General features: G+C 38.2%; 1 protein-coding gene across 2 annotated transcripts in view; it reads right to left on the bottom strand.

The window, feature by feature from the left end:
• Positions 1-989: 989 nt before the first annotated feature.
• CUL4A (cullin 4A) overlaps positions 990-19,746 on the bottom strand; it is a 39,891-nt gene continuing 21,134 nt past the window's right edge. For both annotated transcript variants that reach the window (XM_086476860.1, XM_086476852.1), the window contains 10 exons: positions 18,057-18,249; positions 16,527-16,631; positions 14,617-14,727; positions 14,193-14,278; positions 13,076-13,183; positions 11,744-11,857; positions 10,521-10,626; positions 3,926-4,098; positions 2,924-3,076; positions 990-2,626 (listed from right to left, as the gene is read on the bottom strand). In XM_086476860.1, coding sequence (XP_086332986.1) covers positions 2,531-2,626; positions 2,924-3,076; positions 3,926-4,098; positions 10,521-10,626; positions 11,744-11,857; positions 13,076-13,183; positions 14,193-14,278; positions 14,617-14,727; positions 16,527-16,631; positions 18,057-18,249 — 1,245 coding nt within the window. In that variant the 3' untranslated portion in view covers positions 990-2,530. The remainder of the gene's footprint in view (positions 2,627-2,923; positions 3,077-3,925; positions 4,099-10,520; positions 10,627-11,743; positions 11,858-13,075; positions 13,184-14,192; positions 14,279-14,616; positions 14,728-16,526; positions 16,632-18,056; positions 18,250-19,746) is intronic.

Here is a 19,746-nt window from a genome sequence, read left to right as displayed (position 1 = left end):
GCAACGTCTGCCCTGGGGGGAGGCGATGGAACCCAAATAGCCAGCATCAAACCAACAGCTGGGTGAGCCTGGATGCTCAGCCAGATTCTATTACCAGCTATCAAAAAGCAATCACGTGCAGCTATTTTGCTACAAAGGAGTGATTACCATGCTGACTAGTAAACTAACTGCTTACCTGTTTGGTTCAGCACATATAAAATCTCAGGAAGAGAAATTTGAGGAAATCAAATTAAGAATGAGGACCTGAGAAAGCCACAATCACCTGGCCCGTCAGTCTCTCCCATAGCTTTTGAACCTCTGAAGCCACTTTCAGGCCAATTTGGAAGAGTAAAAGTCTTCAGAGATCACTACGTTCTCTGTAGGTTTGGGGGATGAGGGGATGGGCAGAGATCAGCAGCTGGATAAAGGAGAACAAAACCAATGCTCCCTCAAGCAGAAAGGCAGAACCAAGCAGAAAGCCCCTCTGCAGTACTGCTGCTGGGGGTTATTTGTGGGGGATGGTACAGTAGAGGACCAAGGGTATACATCACAGAAAGACAGGCTTCGTTATTTCCTCTGCTCGTGGAACAACCCTTTTTTAATTGCTATACCAGAATAATTTGGCCAAAGATTGGCAATTAAGAAAAACTGCACACCTCAGCACTTTTAATCAATTAACATCGCTTTGTAAGGCAGAACCATTTCAATCATCTTCAGGCTAACGCCACTGCTTTTCATCTAGTGTTCGAAACCGCTGAACCGGGAAGTTGGGGTTCAGAAAGGGAAGGCGGTACAGTCGTCACTGCTGGTATCAGTTACTGCACACCCCTGCCAGCTTTCTGCGGGGATGGAGCCTCTGGCCATGACGTTGGTGAGGCACACACTCCTTTAAGAGTCTGGTAAGAGGGATCTGATCGGCTTCCGTAGGCACAGAAGTGAACTACAAGGTGAACGGTACACTTAACGCTAAAGAACAAACCGCACAAATAAATTGAAATGCCACACTCTCATAAAGGCGAAGAAATTAATATTTAATATGCATCAAAGATTTTGTTTGCATTAACTGAAGATTCAAATATTAAAATAAGTCTACATTAAATTACAATATTAAATATGCTTTAAATACAATAAACTAAATGTGTTTAGTTTCTAAACACAAAGGGAACAAATAATTCAGAAGAATGCAATACAATTAATGACATCAGATGACAGAATAAGGACTTCAATATGTAAATCCACAAGATGTCAACTGTTAGCAATGTTTACTTTAAGAAGAGGTGGTGGCCTTTTAATTGATGCACAAACCCCATGTTACATAAACTTAGTAAAGTATCTCTCAAGAAAATATTGCTCAGTTAAATTCTCATTTATGCCACGATCATACCTTTGGTAGCTCTTTTTCAGAATGAAACACACCAGTATGCAAATCCAGAAAATAAACAAAGTCCTGTAAGTATTACCACAATAGGTGTCTTCCTTACAGTTGCAATTATCTAACAGATCTACAGTGTCTTTCATTCTTTAATTCAAATCAACTTACATATATACAACATGTAACAAAGTACTCACAAAATCTTTAGTCTTTCAAGACAAAAAAAACCCCTATGCTTTCACAATATCGAGACCATAAAAGTCTTTTTTTTTAAAAAAAAAAAAAGTTTTGATTTTTAAAGCAGAGCACGCTGTACAGTAGGTTCCCTGTATGTTATTTTCAAGGCAAAACTAAATGTTGCGGCAATTACATAAACAGTGATAAACACCAGTTGCCCCAAAATGAGGTAGGGCCTCTGACTCAGATCTAATCTTTGCCACCCAAGCCAGCAGAAGTAGTAATAAAATAATAATCCATATCTTAGCTAAATAACCCAACAACTCACTACACACATGAATGCAGATGTCCTCTTGGCACTTCACGGATCTCGCTTCAAAACCTGATTTATCCAAACCAGACTGAAGTTTATAATCATTTGAAAGAAAATTAACACAAGTTGAAGGGTTTTCATGGTGTGTAATTTCAAAAATTCAGTGTATTTCAACAACACTGCTTGTACGTAAGTGTTCATCAATTAAAGATTTTAAAAAAGTTACCCAAGTTGTCACTGTAGCTAAAGAATGCAGCATATAGGGTCTTTATGGATGCAGCTGGGAACACATAAATGAAGAAACCAGACTTGCATCCATCACAGAAGTATTTCTTACACAGGTAATTTTACCTTTCCGTCCAACTTCAATGACATTGTTAAACAAAACTGTAAAACTAAATTTTGAAGAACCCAAAAGAACACAAGAGTAACTAAAAGAAATAAAACCATGATGTTTAAAATTAGTAAGGGGTCTTGACAAGGATGATCAGTTAACGTGTCATTTTGCTTCATTTCCACAGCAGTGCATGCAGCTGGTTGAGTAATATACATCAACCTGAAATCTGCTAAAAGGAAAGTCTGGAACAGCATAGGTATTTGGTGTCCTGAAGATAGATACATGTGGGTGATTTTGGTTTTTATTTTTTGGGTTTTTAAAATTTTTTTAAAATAAAAGTATTTCTTCTCCATTATGCAACATAGTGGTACTGATTGGGGTTGTCTTTGTCTCTCTCCATATAGTCTCTGTCAATGAGAGATTCAATCCTCTTTTTCAAGTCTCCAGGCTGCAACAAAAGATGAGATTAATAGAACAGTTAGTAAAATAAATGCAAATCTATTTTATTTTTAAAAATAGGACTGCTAACAGCTACGTAAGGAAATGTACCATAGTAAATATCTAACTGTGATTTCCCACTGATACTCTGGCTTATTTCTGTTCACAGACTTATTTTAATACCTTAATCTTTGGATTGGACTCAGACATATTTCGCATTTCTTACTCTTATGAGCAAGCTGAATGGAAAAATGTGTTACATATTTTTAGATAATCCTAGGATGGTTTGAAAAACAAAATCAGTTACCTTTACAGGAAATTTCAGTTGATTATATAATTCAGAAACAAGGAGATTATGACCAAGAGTCTTTCTCATCTTCATTATTCGCACAATAGCAGCATCAATCTGATATTGCCTGTCTTGAAATACTCTTTCAGTTGTGCTGACCTGTTCCTCGACCTAAAGAACAATACCACACCACAAATCATATCTCCTTTTATTGCTATTTTTTTATCAATTATATTTCTACAGTTAACCTTTACAATAACATGAAACTTATGTATTCTTATTCACCTTTGAGACAGATGCACGCATTACTGCTAAGAGCTAAGTGATTCTGAGGTGTACTCCTAAAGCAAACCAAAGATAAAATTAAGGATAATGTAAAGAAAAAATAATGTATGTCCTATTTTAATCTATTTGATAAATTAAGCTAAATCTTAAAAGCTTGCTTCGATTTTTGAGAGAACACAGAAGAGTTTGACAGCCCAAATACCGTAGTCTTTTGTATCAAACTGATCAATGTGACTTGTAGGGATTTTAATACACAAAGGCAAAAAGGAAACAAGTCAATGTTAATTAAAACATGTCACACTTTGTGTCAAGAATTGGGATTCAAGTATAACAAAGACATCCACTGCAAAACCAGTGACAACCCTGACTTTAATAACTCTCTTACCCACCAAATAAAGAAGTGACACGGTGACATTTGATTCATGAGTTCAATATAGTACCAACACTTCAGCCATACCACAGAAACTTCTAAGATGGACATCTATAAGATCCTGTCAGTTTAATATATTGGTATTTAAATTTGCAAGCAGAGGAAGAAACCGAAGCTGTTTGGATTTCAGGGAGTTTTAAAATCTTGATTGCCTCTGTGAGTCATCCTGACTACAAAAAAAAAATTAAATATGTTTCCTTTCGCCAGATGTGAAACCAAGGAGAGGAAATGCAGAGATTGTGTCTCCATGTGGGACATGTGGATCGACAGTTAACATAGAATGAATGCAAAAAACAAATACATACTGTTTCTTTCATTTGGATTTGGTTGATCTTTATTCTAAACAATTTATGCTTGAAATCACCATTAAAGATGAATTTATCTCCATCTTCTACGTCCTTGCCCTTTGGATTTTTGATCAATACTCGTGCTTTTCCACAAGCTAAAGATTGCAAGGTTCTTCTTAATTCACTGTCCTCTGTGAAGAAGTTCAAAGTATGAGAGAAAGCAGAACAAAACATTAACATGAAGAGGTTTATGGGATTAATCTAGAAATACAATTGAAAAGTTACTGGTTTTATGTTAATGCCTTCTGCCAGCTAAGTTCCAATTAGGTGACAACCCACAGCCTTCAAGCTTGGTCTCACATCTTCCACAGGTCAGCACTGAGAGCGTGCACAGAATTGTACATGTCAGGAAGACACTCGGGCTCAGCTCAGTGAGCTTTCCATCCAAAAGTAGCTTCAGAAAAGATTTCACATTCACGTAAGCCTAGTTTTATTGCTTTAGTTTTGTTTGGTATTAACAGGACTTTAGAAGAAAAAAAAAAAAATCAGCTGGTGACAAGAAACTCAAGCCACCCATTTTATGATTTCATCACTATTTTTAACACAGAAAATAGATAATAAAAAAAATAAAAACCAGCAGTCTAGATTGATAGGAAGATGTTTTGTGAGAAGGTAGAGCTGACAGCTATTACAGTCACAAACTTCCCCCACAATAGGAAAGTAGTAGAGACAAGTGCATGAGGACAATTTCAGCTAGTAAGATTTAAAGCTAAAAGCATTTGGACGAGTAGATGAAATGAAGTCTAAAACATTCTAATAATTATGTTGCAAAGTCTTGTATCAAGATTCTGCATTAGAACAGCCTCTGCAGTCTTTAGAACACTTTTATTCACAACATAAAATTATCACCAAATGTGCTGGATCTCCTGAACAGAGTTTTAGTCTAAAAACTGAAAGAAAGGTTTTGCAATCTAGTGCTGAAGTACAGTGTAGCTGAGTAAAAGATTAACACTATTATTATTTCTAAAATACTTTAACTTTCACACAGAGCGACCTTTTCCTTTTTTTTAAAAACTTCCAGCTGTTCCACAATTACTAAAAAAAATACCTTTAAACCACATTGACTAAACAGGCGTTTATGATGTTTCACACTTTCGGGGTGTTTTGCCTAAATGCAGATTGTTGAGTTGTGGTTTTGCCAAACCCGAGGATGCTGTTAAAAACACTCCGTACACTTTGGAGCTTTGCTTCTGCCTTGCATGCTAAGGCGCAGGTTACAGTATGTCAGAGGGAAGAATCTGCAATTACCTATCAACCACTGAAGTGAAAAACTACAGCTCCTAGAGGCTTTCGTGATAAGGGGAAAGGCAGGTAAAACCATGGAGTATATTTGGACAACACATCTCAAAGAAGCATGGTTACCAAAGAGAAGGTAACTATTCTTTCTCTGAGGGACAGTTTATTCATTTTTTAACTGTACTAATGTACCAGGGACAAGGTCATCTCTTTAAAAAGACTGGTGATAATTTATGATAACAGTGACCGGGAAACACAAGTTCCAACTATGGCCAGTTAATGCAGGTGAAGAGAAGGATATCCTAAAGGGGCAGAAATCCACATGCTGTCTTGTTTGGGTGGGGTTGTTATTTTGGTTTGTTTTGTTTTTTAATAGTGTGATAATCGCCCATGAGGTACTCTTCTACTTAGCCTGAGGAAAATCCACATGTGTATGACTTTTTGACCTCCAAAAGTACATGTATTTTGTGTTAGATGGCAATGGAATATAAAGATATAATAGTCAAAATCTGAAATGCACGTAGAGACCCGTTGCCCAAACTGTTCCAGTACCCAAGGGTTTTGATACCCAGATATCCACTTATTTTTGCAGTGCAAGATATTCACAAAGCTCACACGTAATACTGTAAACACAGCAATGTAGCTAATACTGAAGCTGCATAATCGAGTGTCTGTACAGTAGAACCACAGAATGTATCACATTCACCTCAAATATATATATAGTGGATAATGAATGTATGAAAGACTTATTAAAGAACTGGAAATCTGGACATGGCTGTCCTATCCTGCCAAGTGCGGCACTGAACACAAATCGCTGGGTTTTATTTTGTGAAAGCGCTTGCTTAAGTGATTGAAAATTTTAAGTCATAGTATCTTACTGGTTTCTGCCATACTGACTGGTCATTTCTTTACATTAACATCAGTACAACTCTTAAGTGAAACAAACATTCTTCTGACTGGCCCTATCTTCTGCTGTAGTCAGCAAGGGAGTCGGGGAGACACGACTGACAGACCTCAGAAAGCCCTGTGGAAGCACTGCCAAAGCTGTTTCAAAAGGAGAAGGAGGAGCACCAAACTTGCCAAACAGATTTTTATAACACTGGAAAATCCCAAATGCTTCACACCTCATTCCAGTACGTTATTCATGATGCTCATATAGTAAGAGGTCCACAGGAACACATTAAATAAGCAGAATATAACTTAAGATCACCTTTACGGTGTTCTCAATTAAAAAAAAAAAAAAAAAAAATCAATCAATGTACATGTAAGAAATTGGGGGCTGACTCTTGATGCTTGAGAACTAGTGCTTTAAGGGCTGCCATTAATCTTAGGCAGCTAACTCTGTTTCAGCTGAGAACAACTACATTGTATGTTAAATGGATCAGATCGAAATGTCTGCCTCAGCCAGCACGGGTTCTTTGACTTGGCTAGTAACAGATGGAGAAGCGAAAAGGTGCCCGAATTCTTCTGCTGTGAGCGCTAGCGAATTCACTGTTCACTGTCTCTAAGCCACTTGTAATTCTACAGGCTATTGTATTTCCTCCACCTTTTCACCTCTCCCCAGATTATCATGCCTCAAGTTTAAGAGATGAATTCTCCATCCTCTGCATGGGAACTGTTCTATACCATCCGTATTTCTTCTCATCTTTCTTTGTCTTTATCTAATTCTACTATAAACCTGCAGAGATGGACTAACCTGAAATTTATGACTTATCCAAGCACAAGCACACACAAAGCATGATGAAGTTTTCTGCTTTGTTCCCAGTAACTTCCCCAGAAGCTACCAGCACGCTGTTTGCCCTTCTGATCACTGATGAACGTCACAGTTGACGTCTTCAGGGGACACAGTGACAGAACATCTGTCATTCCTGAGCAGTCATACCTAACAAAGCCAATCTCTGATGTGTGGTTAAGGTTATTCCTCCCCCCACCCCAGATATATTTATATTCATCAACACTGGATGCCATTTGATCTCCTAATTGTTCAACAATGTGAGATCCTTTTCTAACATTTTTTATACATTTCAGATTTGACCTTCCTAAGGCATCAGCATCAAATTCTGTCACATCAGTATTCATCTTCTTCAGATCATTAACGGCCATGTTGAATAGTACCTGTGGATCCCAAATAAGAGCTTCCTTTCACTATGAAAGATGTCCATTCATTTCTACTTGTTGGTTTTTGTCTTTTAATCAATTATTCACCCCTAAGAGGAACTTCCCTCTCAAGCCATGAGAATTTAGTTTATTTTAGAGCTTGTGAGGAGCTCTTACCAAGAGCTTTTAAAAAGCCAAGTGCACAATTATGATCGTGCATATGCTTGCTGCCTCTGTCAAGGAAAATCATGCACCACATAAATCTGGCTCCTCCCTAACAGACACTTATTCATGGGCCTACCAATTCTGTTCTTCTTAGTACAGACCTGCTACCCTGCAGTAATCTGCAGAATCACTCCACGACCATGAAAAATAAACAGAAAATTTAGCATTGCTCTTGTCAAGCTTGCACCAAGGCTCACTTAAATTATAACGTGGACAGATTCCTGTAAAGCTTTGGGGTGAATGCTATTCAGTTGGCGGTGCTCTGATTTACTGTCTGATTAACTCACCTGTTCTAAACCCTTTACTGACACTTCATCTTGCAACATTTTATTCCGTCCTATGGCATGTACGTGGCCCTCTGAACTCTTCTACAGTAAACACCAATATGCAAAGACTGGGTAACACCTTGTAATAGAGTCTCAACTTAAACACATGTTAATTAACTAAAAACTGCACAAGGCTTCCACCACCTCTGAGAAAGAGCTGGCACACGCGAACACCAAAGTAAAGGAAGTGGTTAGGGCTGATTCTTCAGAGTTGGGAGGTTCAGCATTCCTTTCAGTGTTTAGTTTAGAACTGAAGAACAGGCACCCTGGGTCAAAAGGTCCATCTAGCCCAGCATCCTGTCTCCAGCAGTGGCCACGAGCAGGTGAGCATAGGGCAGCATGTAAGAGCAAAAATAATACAGCTCCACGCTTCCCTGCTCTTCCTCCTCTCCTCATCCTACTGCTCTCTAAGTCTCCAGTCACTTAGGGCTCAGGCACTTCCTAAGTCAGAAGTAGTTTCTATGTGTTGAGAAACATTCAGTGCTTTGATCTTCCCTGAATCTGTCCCCTTGAATTCTGTAAGCTTCCAGCTTTTACAACATGCTGTTTAGTTTTCACCACCATGTGGTCATTTCAGGTTTTTTGCCCTCTAGCTTTTTTTGAATAAGAAAACAAATCCTTATTCATAGATTTCTATTTACCTTTTGGTGTATTTAGTTTAGTCCTAGCATGCACAACTGTTCCTTCTGAAGAAGCTGCCCCATGTCTTCCATCTTCATCCTCATTCTTTGAACTCTTCTTGGATCCACTATGTTATTTTTAGATGGTGGAGGGAGAAGTCTGACAAACCCTACAGACTTTCTAAAACATTAAAATGTGCCAACAACTTCACTCCCTTTGAATTTAGATGGAGGCCCACCCTTCTTGTACAGGTTCCCCCAGTTTCAAAGGCTTTCCTGCTTCCTAATAAATCTAGACTCTCTTCCATACATCATTTTTTCAAGCATATATTGCAATTCTGCCTGTCTGTCTAGCCCTGCACGTGGTGTTTAGAACATTTAGAAACAGTTTATGGCAAACCTAATGCCCAGGTTCTGCCCTCCAGGATTTCTACCACATCCTGTTATTTGCACCCATGAGGCAGGACCTCTGGTTCATCCAGGCTGGTCTCTCAGAGTCTGGCTGTTGGCACCTCTGCCCTTAGCGGTCAATTCACCAAGCAGCTGCATCATAAATTCAGCTACTTTTCCTAATAACTGAATCGATGTTCTTTTCCAGCTAGCCAGGATAGCAGCCTTCAGCAGGGCACTACTGAGCTCAAGGATCATCCAAGTACCAGGAGGCACAAAGGGCGCAGTGTGGGACCTATTTCTGACATAATTTCTGGCCATAAGAGTTTCCTCTTCCTTAGAAGTAGGGAGATTGCCAGGTGGGAATGGGCAGCAGCTCTGAATGACTTGTGTAGGCAGAGCCTGGGAAGACAGAGATTCTATGTCATCCATCCTGGCCCCACAGGAACCCTGTGGACCATGAACTGTCCTCATTACCTGGCATTCCTATATTGACACAGAGATGGCACTCAGTGCAATGACATAACATAATATAGGTAGCTCCCAACTATCAATTCTAGCCAGCCACCTTAAAAAATGGTCTATTGAAATACTTTCTTGTGCAATAATGGAATAGATTTCCATGCAGCAGATTTTATCTGTTGCTGTCAGGCAGCCAGGATGCAAGCTCTGAGGTACAGCAATACAAGATGAGAAAGCAGGATCTAGATCAGGCTTCCATGAACTTATGTTTGTTCTGTAACCATTGTACTCTGACCTAATGAGCCTCTCCGGACTATCCTGATGTTTATCATTCACACTGGCATGAGTTTTCTTCAGCTCCCTTAGCATTAATGGAGTGGATGACTAAGCAACTTGAAGCACTGATGCTGAGAAGCTCGAGCACCAGGGCTATATTGCCTTCTGCAACACATTATTCTGAACTACAGGGATTCTTGATATCCCCATTTTACAGTATTTTAGTAAATATATTTACAGTATTTTAGTACTTGTATAAGTTCAAATACTCTTTCAGCAGCTGCTGTGTTGGCTTGATCTCAAGATTCAACTTGTGAAGGCCTACTGGGTATGACCTAGTGGCCAATCCAGAAGTTCCAAAGAGAAAAGAAATAATACCGTTATAATTTTTAATGCCAATGGCTGTAACTATTTCAAGGAAGTGTAAAAATGGAAAAAAAAAAGCAGCCAAGAGCATAAGACTACAAAAGACAGATACTGCAGATGGTTAAAAAGAAAACTATACTTTTCCTCAGTTTCCATTGTCCTTTCTGCCTTCAGGTTTCAGGTCCCGAGGGAGACAGCTACAAAGTATACACCCCGCAGGACACTGCTCTTCTTAACAAATCAGACCTATTGTAAATAGAGCAATCCAGCAACCGAAAAGGAAAACAGGTGCACAAGCTTTCAGAGAGCTTGAAAAGACTCTCTTGAATCACCCCAAAACAACAGCGTTCTACAACAGATCATTTTCAAAATACAGTAACTAGGAAGTACCAGCAGTGTGTTTTCCTCATCTGTTTTGGTGTCTATATACTCTTGGCTCAAAGTTTGTCCTAATGATCATGGCAAATTTCTTAAAAGTAGGCCTTTACACACCAACTCATAATTGGCAATCACTCGATGAATAAATTTAAGAATTAAAAAAAATATTCTTCCTACCTACGCCAGTGGCCATTTTAATTTCTTCAAAACTGAATTCATCTCCTTCATTAAACATAAGCAACACTAATGTCTGAAAGAGCGATACTTGAAATTCTTTCTTTCCCTAAAAAAGAAATATCAAACAATTAGAAGTAATATTCAGAGCATTTTCTACCATATCCCCCAAATCTGACAAGTTACTGAAGCTATACATTGTTTTTTCTATTTCTAGAACAAGAGATGTGCATTTTAGCATGCCTAGCACACAGAAGAATCTGCCTGAATGCAGCATCGAGGAAACAGGATATTTTTAAAACCTCTTTTTTTGCTCCTCTGACAGTAGCAATACAGCACACAGAAGCAGCTCATTAGAATGGCCGTGTATTTACTTCACATCATTTTACATATGAAATTCTGGCTTTACTGCCATCAATAGCAAATCTCTTCGTACTTGACCCAAGCTTCATTTTATAGAGATGAGCAAACTAATACAAAGAAATCTTGGTGTTGGATCAAATATGAAAGAAATTAAAGATAATTTTGTTTTTCTATGATACAGAGTGACAGTATTATCGGCAGCACAACGTTCGTACTGCACAAACAGGCAATGGAAAGGAAACAACTCAAACTCTTCAGACAGCTGTAAACACTTCTGTCAACTGACAACAACAAACGTATCCATCTTACTGTTACACAGTGCCTAAACCTCTAAGTTTCATGCTCACAACGAGTTAGTAAAAGAATTCAAGTGGTTTTGTCTTTGCTGTGGCTTAATTAAGCTGCATTATTAGCAAGGCAAGAGATTCCATGGGACAAAACAAACCACATTAAGAAACAATGTGGTTATTTAAGTCTTAAATAATTCAACAAGATTTAAATTTTAACCACAGTCATTACACGACTAACACCCTTCAGTCTTGTTTTGTGTCAGTGAACCACACTAAAAGCGTCACCAGTATTTCTATGATCAAAACAACTTAGTTTATTTGAATGAGCAACAATTCCTATTAAATGAATACAGATGTTACCAAAAGGCATCACACTGTTGTCTTCCGTTAGCGAGGTAGTGTTTCAGTTTAATTATAAAACGCCTACTTTCTACACAAAATAACAGTATTGAATTGTGATTGTTCCTCCACAAAAATTTACTACCTTTACAAAAAATACAATACATGACTAGATTCCAAATAATTGACTTAAACTTTATCCCAACAGGCTAAGCATTAAACAAGCAAACCTACTTCCTTAAATTCCGCCTTTAGGACAGCGTGCCCTAAAGTGGTCTGCCACTGAAGCTTTCGGCCACTGTGTTTTCCCAGGTAAAATGTTTTAAATACCTCTTGAAGCTTTATCATCTGTAAAGCAGAGAGAGAAAAACATTTACTAGCGTTATACCAGTGCAGTGATGCTGGATGATTTCACACATGTAATTTCTTTATTCTCCTCAACAGTATTTTGTAGTTAAGTGTTTTTTTGTGAAAAACTAAATCCAAAGAGAAAATTCTGCTCTCAAGTGCACTGGTACTATTATGCACAAAAGAAAACCTCAATTCAAAAATTGCTTTTAATTTCCCTTTCCCCAACCCCCCTTTTTTTTTGGTTGGTTGTTTTGTTTTAAATGAAAGTAAAATAAACCCCCTGTAAAGGGTTTTAAATCTCAAAAAATAAATACTAGTTTTGTCCTGGACTTCAAACCTGACCGAGAAGTCGACAGACAAAAAGCACACCTCTCACACCTATGCCCTATTACCATTTGCTCCCAAGTAATTGCCTTAGTTTGTCCTATACAGATTCAAGTCTGATTCCAGTACTTTACACCCTCTTACTTCCAAGTAAGGGGTTTTTTACCCCTCCATTTTCATGACGCGTTGCTCAGGTTGGATCCTTCCGAAGAAGTCTGCTACGGAGGAAAAGACACCACAGGAGCAAGAGCACAAAAGCTTCCACGTCTTCCAAGCTGAACGAGAACGCTGCTACCACCTTTGGCCTTTCAAGTGTTTCCACATTTCAGATCAAGCAAGGTATTGTAGGAAATATGACTCCAAACACATATTTCAACTTAAACCACTACTGATATGAGCTTTGCAAAAAATCTCTCAACTTGGAAGCAGTCTTTTTTCAGACAAATGCCACATTTTTGTGTGATACACTGCAGGGAACACAGGAAGGATCTTACCAAAAAAAAAAGAATATGCGGTAACAACTACTGGCTAGGTCAAAATGCCTAACCAATGTAGTTAAAGATTGACTAAATTAAGGTGAACTGTCCAGTTTTAAGCTTTTAAGTGCTTGCCTGCAACATTAAGTAGGACACCGATTTTATTTTAATACTGATTTTTTAATTTATTATTATTAAGGTAAGAAAAACCACATTAAGTGAAACAATCATCCAGAAAAAAAGTGGATTTTATCCACTACATTTTATTTTTTGCAATTTTGGAATCTTTAAAATGAGATAACCCCCTCAAATATCTAGCAGAAAACCACTAAATGAAGGGCATTAGTTCACCTTATGATAGTGATTATGATTCCACTCTGTAAAGTGCATTTAGAAGAAGAATTAAAACACTAACCTCTGAATTTAAGTGGACTTCCATAGGTGTGTAGGTTGGCCAATAACCCATAGTTAATATATTTACTGTCAGGTCTATATTTCCCGGATCACTTTGGTTCTGCATATACTGAAATGCAAGAGACAAAAATCATTCAAGTATACTGTCTGCATACTAAATTAGAAAAAAATATATACTTAAAATAGAAATTCTAAAATTAGCATAACAACAAAAAATTTCTGCAGGCCACATCGTTGGTTAGACATGCTCTACCAGGATTTTGAATGACTATTTAATGCTCACCTCCCTGATTTCAAAACACAGCAAGTGGCTGGAAGTAAAAAGAAAAGAACAACCTGCCTTGAAGTATCCCAGACCACTATCTTTACAGGGTATTAAGGTCAAAGGAACTTCAATCACATGCAAATAAAGCAAGAGAACAGCTTTTGGTAAGAAGCCAGGGCAAGAACTCTAAGATCGAAGGATCCCCTGGGACTCCCCACACCTGTTAGACAAAATACGTTCACATAATTTGAGCATAGCATCAGCTAAGCTGGGCTGCAAAGTCTGGGACAGAAAAGTCACTACGCTATTTTATTACAGGAGCAGGTGGCCTGGGTCAGATCTCTACCCCAGTATCCTGTCTTCGATAAGGCTCCAAAACAGGTACCCAGCGAGAAGTGCAACAGGGTGAGCACATACAGGATCTCCTCCAAGCATTCCCTCAGTCACCAACAGGTTGGAAGCGTTGGGGCTGAGACATACGTGGTTTCTGTGCACTTAGCAACCTTCATGGAGTTTCTCTGGCGTGGGTCATTCACGAAGAATTCATCAGAGCAGCAACGGTTTACAGAATGAAGGGGTATGGACTTTAAAGGATGTCAAACAACTAAATTACTATGTGGCATTTAGATGGTAATGTACTTAAAAAGGAATCAAATAAAACTGTAAAATAAGATTATCTCTGAATAGAAATACAATAAATAAATTCTGTTCTATAAATAGAACTATAAGTAGACTCTGTTACTATGACCAGGACCTGCTTTTGCTTAATTTTAGCTTAATCCAAGATATAACACCATTAAGTGCTTACCCATCACTCCTGAAAATTTAGTATACAAACAGAAGCTAAATGTACCTGCTTAAATTGAACCATGACATCTTTTGACAGTTCCATGTCCTTGAACATGCCCTCCAGTTTGCTGGTAAAAGCAGCACCACATTCTGTCACACGAATTAAAGCAAAGATCCCACAATTACAAAGAAGCACAGAACAAGCAATAAAGGTTTAACCTGAGACAGCTGAGCCAGATTTGCCGGGTTACAGAGCACCCACAAATAGGTACATGTTTTAAGGATTTTGCTCCTCTGTAGGTACAGTAAATGAACCAGTCACATATCTAAGAGGTCAGCCCAATCATTCTCGCTGAGCACAATGAAAGCTGTGATATGCTCAGCTATTACTTAAAATCTGGCTTGTCACTTCTTAGAGCATGAGAAAATAGGATTCCAATTTACATGCTGAAAAGTAATACAATTGTAACACATCTGAAGATGCCTACCATGTTTAAGCTTTGACAACATGGACTTCTCAGCATCTACTGACGCACTTTTCCCAACCAGCAGTCTTTTGGCCAAGTCCTTCTTATAAAATGCCTCAAACACATCTTTACCTGTATGGAAATTGAAATAAAATAAAATACAATGCAAATCATACATTCTATTTGTGTCATTGCACTTCAGGTTTGTGATACAAGCCTTTCTCATGACATGTTGAACAGCAGAACAATATTCACTATGCAACAGTGAAGGAAAACATGTAGACAACTTGTTCTTTTTATATTTTAATTCCTTTCTTTGCATACTTTGCAAAAATATTATTTTTTTTCCCCCCCAGGAACATGGGCTGCCTTGTATTTCCCATTGGATCAGCTGCAGGTCACATGAAATTATTCTAAGGTCCAGAAGAACATTCTCCCTCCAGTGGTCTGATTTATTAAAATAAAGAAAATAAAAATAAAAAGGGTTCCTATGTGTTAAAGAAATATCCTAAGGTGAAGAAAGCCCAAGGTGAAGAAAAATTGACAGAAGTCTTCTCACTTGGTTTGCCAATAACCTTTTGAAATAAAGAAGTCATACAGACACCCACAAACTTTCACACCTTCAACCAGAGCTTTCACAAATCTCTTCTGTTGATAGTGAAAAGATATCAGCAAGCTGTTTCACTTTTAAGAGCAAGAAATTCACTGTAACTCAATGCACTACCTGCGCTCCCTACAGTAGCCCCTCCTAACTCCTTGCAGACACCTTCCAATGTAGCAATTCCTCTGATAATTCTTCTTCCTTCTCCAGCCTTCCCCCTAGTGAAGTGCTGTTTCATAAAACAGCATCAAGATACTATTGAGAAGTCCAGCGCCCAGAAACTAATTACTAATTATCATCTGCTCCTAAAAGGCCTCTTACGCACCAGACAGCTCAAAAATAAATTTACACTGCAAAAAATATTAAGAGAAAGAATGGCTCAAAGTTTCAGATTAAGAGAAATTAACCTTAGGCTGACAAGTTGCCAGTAATACTGTTTGCATTCACCATCTCCATCCAATACCTCTTGTGTTTGACAAAAATCAAGATGCACACGATATTACTTTATGACTCATTTCTTGTCTGCTTTCCCATTATATTTCCCATATATATATATACATACACACACACAAAACATTGTACTTGTTTTGGATTTCATTAGGAAAGAACCCCACAGATCACAGATCTCGGATCAAACTAATACAGAACTGGGTAATTCCTGCTTATTCAACCCCAGCCCAGGATACACGTCCCACCTCCCTCAGAACAGTGACCATGCATCTCTATTGGACTCAACTACTTTTTTTTTTTTTTTTTTTATATCCAACCTGGCAAAAAAAATTTTCTCCCAACACATTCAAGGGTTTTGCTCAGACAGGGACATACCTAAAGGAAGTGCATTCAAAGGCAATAAAACACAGCAATAACATTTTTTCCCATCATTCTGAGCCTCCTCTATGTTCATTCTCAGCCATGATGAGCAAAGACAAGTCCTTAGTTGCTGGGGTTTCATGTCCTTTGCACCTACGACATACTGAGGTGGGCATGGAACAGAAAATCTGTACTAACCTTTCTGTTCTCTGTCATTAGAGGAGAGGTTGTGGTTACTCACATGGTTAATTTATGTGAAAAAACTTCCACCAACAGCTCTAACACTTAGGTCTCCACTCACAGACTGTAAACGCTCTGTAACTTGCCAATCTCCATAGAACAAGTTTGTCCTCCCTGGTGTACTTATTGTGCTCCTTCAGATGTAAGGCAACCTAAATTCAAGAGCAAGCTGAGCAGAAACTTGTGCTAAAAAAGATCTCTTACATTCAGAGGAATGCAGTTCTGCTAATAGCATGGAAAATAGTTCTAATTGCACTAACGGTGGACCACTATTTCTTACCATGAATGAATCTAAATATGATCATGATTTTGTCAAGGATTCTTTCCAGCTCTTCATCTGTTGCTTCTTTATTACCAGCTCTTAGCTTGGAATCCACATATTTTGCTACAAATAAATAAAACAGTTTAACAGTTTAAAAAAAAATTTAAAATAATCAACTTAAGCATCTCCCACTTGAAATATTACTATATGTTAAATATTACTGGATGTTAAAATATATGATAAGTGTCATATTTTCTGGTTTCCCTTTCCCATACCCATATTCAGTGGAATGATAGAGCCCTACTGTACTACTGCCATAAAGGAAAAATATCACGAAAAGGAACTGTCCAAGAAAAAAAATGAATACGGTATAATCATTAAAACAAATGCATTAAAAATTCCCACATTTTGTGTTATAGTCACAGCGAGCACATTACTTGTTGAAAGACAATGTTTTGAAGTGTACGATGCATATGAATGTATTTTATGAGAAACAGAAACAAACGACACAGAGAGGACTATATTTTTTTAGACCCTTACCATGTCCCTCATGCTCCTTGGTAGGAGCATACCAAAATTTAAACAGAAGCAATGCTTTCAAGTTAGTAGCTTCGGAGTGTCAGAAATAAGGTTAAGCCATGAGTTTAGCTAAGTATTTATTAAGCCACATTAGCATCCTCACACAACCTTCTGCATAAGAAGGAAACCTTTGCAGGAGCTGAAACACCACAATCCACAAGTGACAGCAGCCCATCTCATGGCTTTAACCTGTATCACTAGGTTGTGCAATTTGTCCTACATAAAGCTGGTTTTGGAAGGATAACACAAAATAAGTTGAATAAAGGCAAAAGAATGTACAGAGAAAAACAAACAACCAAGGAGCAGGATCCTCTCCTGGTGTAAAATGCTACAGCTCCAGTCTTGAGCAGGCAAAACAGACAGAACAGCTTTTGCCAGATCAGGGATGAACCCAATAATAGTATTCTTAAGATGCTTTTATTATTTTTCCCCTTAATAAGCACTAGTTGCCCCTTCAAGGTAGTAATTTTTTTTTCTCTATTAAAACTCCTTGTATGTGAAGGCTTTAAAATTGTTCTCCCAACTTCAGCCTTCAAGGTAGACGGATGGGCTGTATTTAGTCCTTTCTGAGAGATCTGTAACATCCAAAGAACTCCTCTACTATACAATTAAAAACAGTTCCCTATTTTTTGCAACAGCTACTCTTCCCCCTAACCATTTACTCCACTCGTAGCATCAGCATTACGCTCTCTGAGCGGTTGTTAGCACCAGGCACCGTGCAAGAAGCAGAGCGCAGGGACAGCAGAAGTTGGCATGCTCCGTCAGGGCGCCGCGCACACACCTAACAGCACACCCAAGCTTTTCGAACCCGCAACGCTCCCAGGTTAACTTTTGCCTCGTGTCCCCAAAAACGAGTCTGCTAAAGCAGAATGCGTACTGTACCACTATTGCACTAGCACACTCAGCAGCATTATCTTATCATGCTTTCTATAGATTTTTGAAATATTTTACAGAAAAATATTTGTGTACCTATCAATTCTGCAGGCTTATTTGGTCTCTTGTTGATAAATGTTTCAAAGGACTCCTTCATCAAGTTTATAAATTTTTCATTTTTCTGAAAGCACACTTCTATGATATGGTCCACTTTATCCTTAAAATCTAGTAGCTCTTGCACCATATCCTTGTCTTTTTCAGGATTAACCACTATTGTTGTCCCAAAGTTCTGTAAAACAAACACTTTTGATAATAAAATACTTCAGAGTGCTACCTATCTCCCCCAACAGACACATTTACTCTTACAAAATTTATCATTAGAAAGAAGAATTTTTTTTACAGAGCTACTTATGTGACTTCAAGTTTTCAAAAAATGAGATGCATTGAAATTTAAAATAAAAACCCAGACATACATTAATGGATTTCAAACATTAGTGTTTGATTTAAAGATTAAATACATCTAAGACAAAGCTAAAAAAAAATACACAGTAGACATGACTGTATGATGTGCAAGTTCACAGTTAGATACAGAACTACATGATTCATGTAAAAGAAATTACATGGAAATTGCCTCAGAAATGTTAAGTGTAATGGAAAACTTTGCACTATTTTTCTTAAATCCACTTAGAGCACTCTAGTGATGGAACGAGTTGCAAACATTCAACCGCTGCTCATGACTCCAAGATTTCTCCTCCAGCAAGGGCTTATAAAAACTTTCCCATTTGCAAGAAGCAGCCATAGACTTGAATTTCTTTTCTTGTTCCTACATTTCTCGCCTTAAAGCTAGAGGTATAATACCATTTTTCTAGTGAACCAAAATATCCTGTAAGGGAGTATTTTAATGTATCGGACAATTTACAATTGCTTAGTAACACTGATCAGCACCCAAGACAGAATGATCAGTTTTCCAAGGTGAGAAAGAGGAACATCGGCACAGTAACAGCAAAACAATATTCAATGGATACATTTCCATCAACTGAAGTATGTTTGCCACAACAGTCACAGAGGGATGGGGAAATCCCTCCCAAACCTCAGAATTTTCACTTCAATATCTAATTATCCACTCCAATCTTTCATTGAGATCTTTCTCAAGGAACATTTCAGAGTGAAGCCAAACACAAGGCTGCCCAAGGTCCTCCGATTCAATATATGTATCACAGAATGGTTTGTGTTGGGAGGAACTTCTGAAGATCATCTAGACCATCATATCTTAACACTTAGCACAATCTCCCCCTCATCAACACATCTTTTGGACATCTCACAGTCTCTACCAGTTACGTTCACAAATTGCAGGGCCTTCCCCCCATTCTGCAAACCGAGATACAGAAAGCTAAGCGGCACTTCTGAAATCATAAAAAGGTGACTACAGTAGAGCACAGATCTTCACCCCAGTAACTTGTCATGCTCTCTGTGCTTTTTGTTACACTGGCTCACAAGATAAAAGTTCTTGAAGCCTCACTTTAATGCATTCCATCATACAGAACGTTTGAAAGGAGGAAATCTACGAACACTATAGAAAACGGTTTCTAGCTTTTCGAGTCCGTAAAAAAAAATATCTTAAAAACAAAGCTGTAAAAGGTCTGACTGCAAGACATGAGGTATAATAAGCCAACTTAACAACTTGCTGCTGTGAAAGGAGAGGTTCTGGTCCTCCTTCCCTTGTTTTCCTACCTGTCCTGAACTCCTGTTTCTTTCCTTGGGCCAGTACACGGACTTTTCTGTGAGC

Source organism: Leptosomus discolor, chromosome 1 (assembly GCF_034619465.1).
Source record: "Leptosomus discolor isolate bLepDis1 chromosome 1, bLepDis1.hap2, whole genome shotgun sequence".
Classification (NCBI taxonomy): Eukaryota; Metazoa; Chordata; class Aves; order Leptosomiformes; family Leptosomidae; genus Leptosomus; species Leptosomus discolor.
The sequence above is the reverse complement of the archived record's forward strand: the minus strand, read 5'-3'. Positions and strand labels throughout refer to the sequence as shown.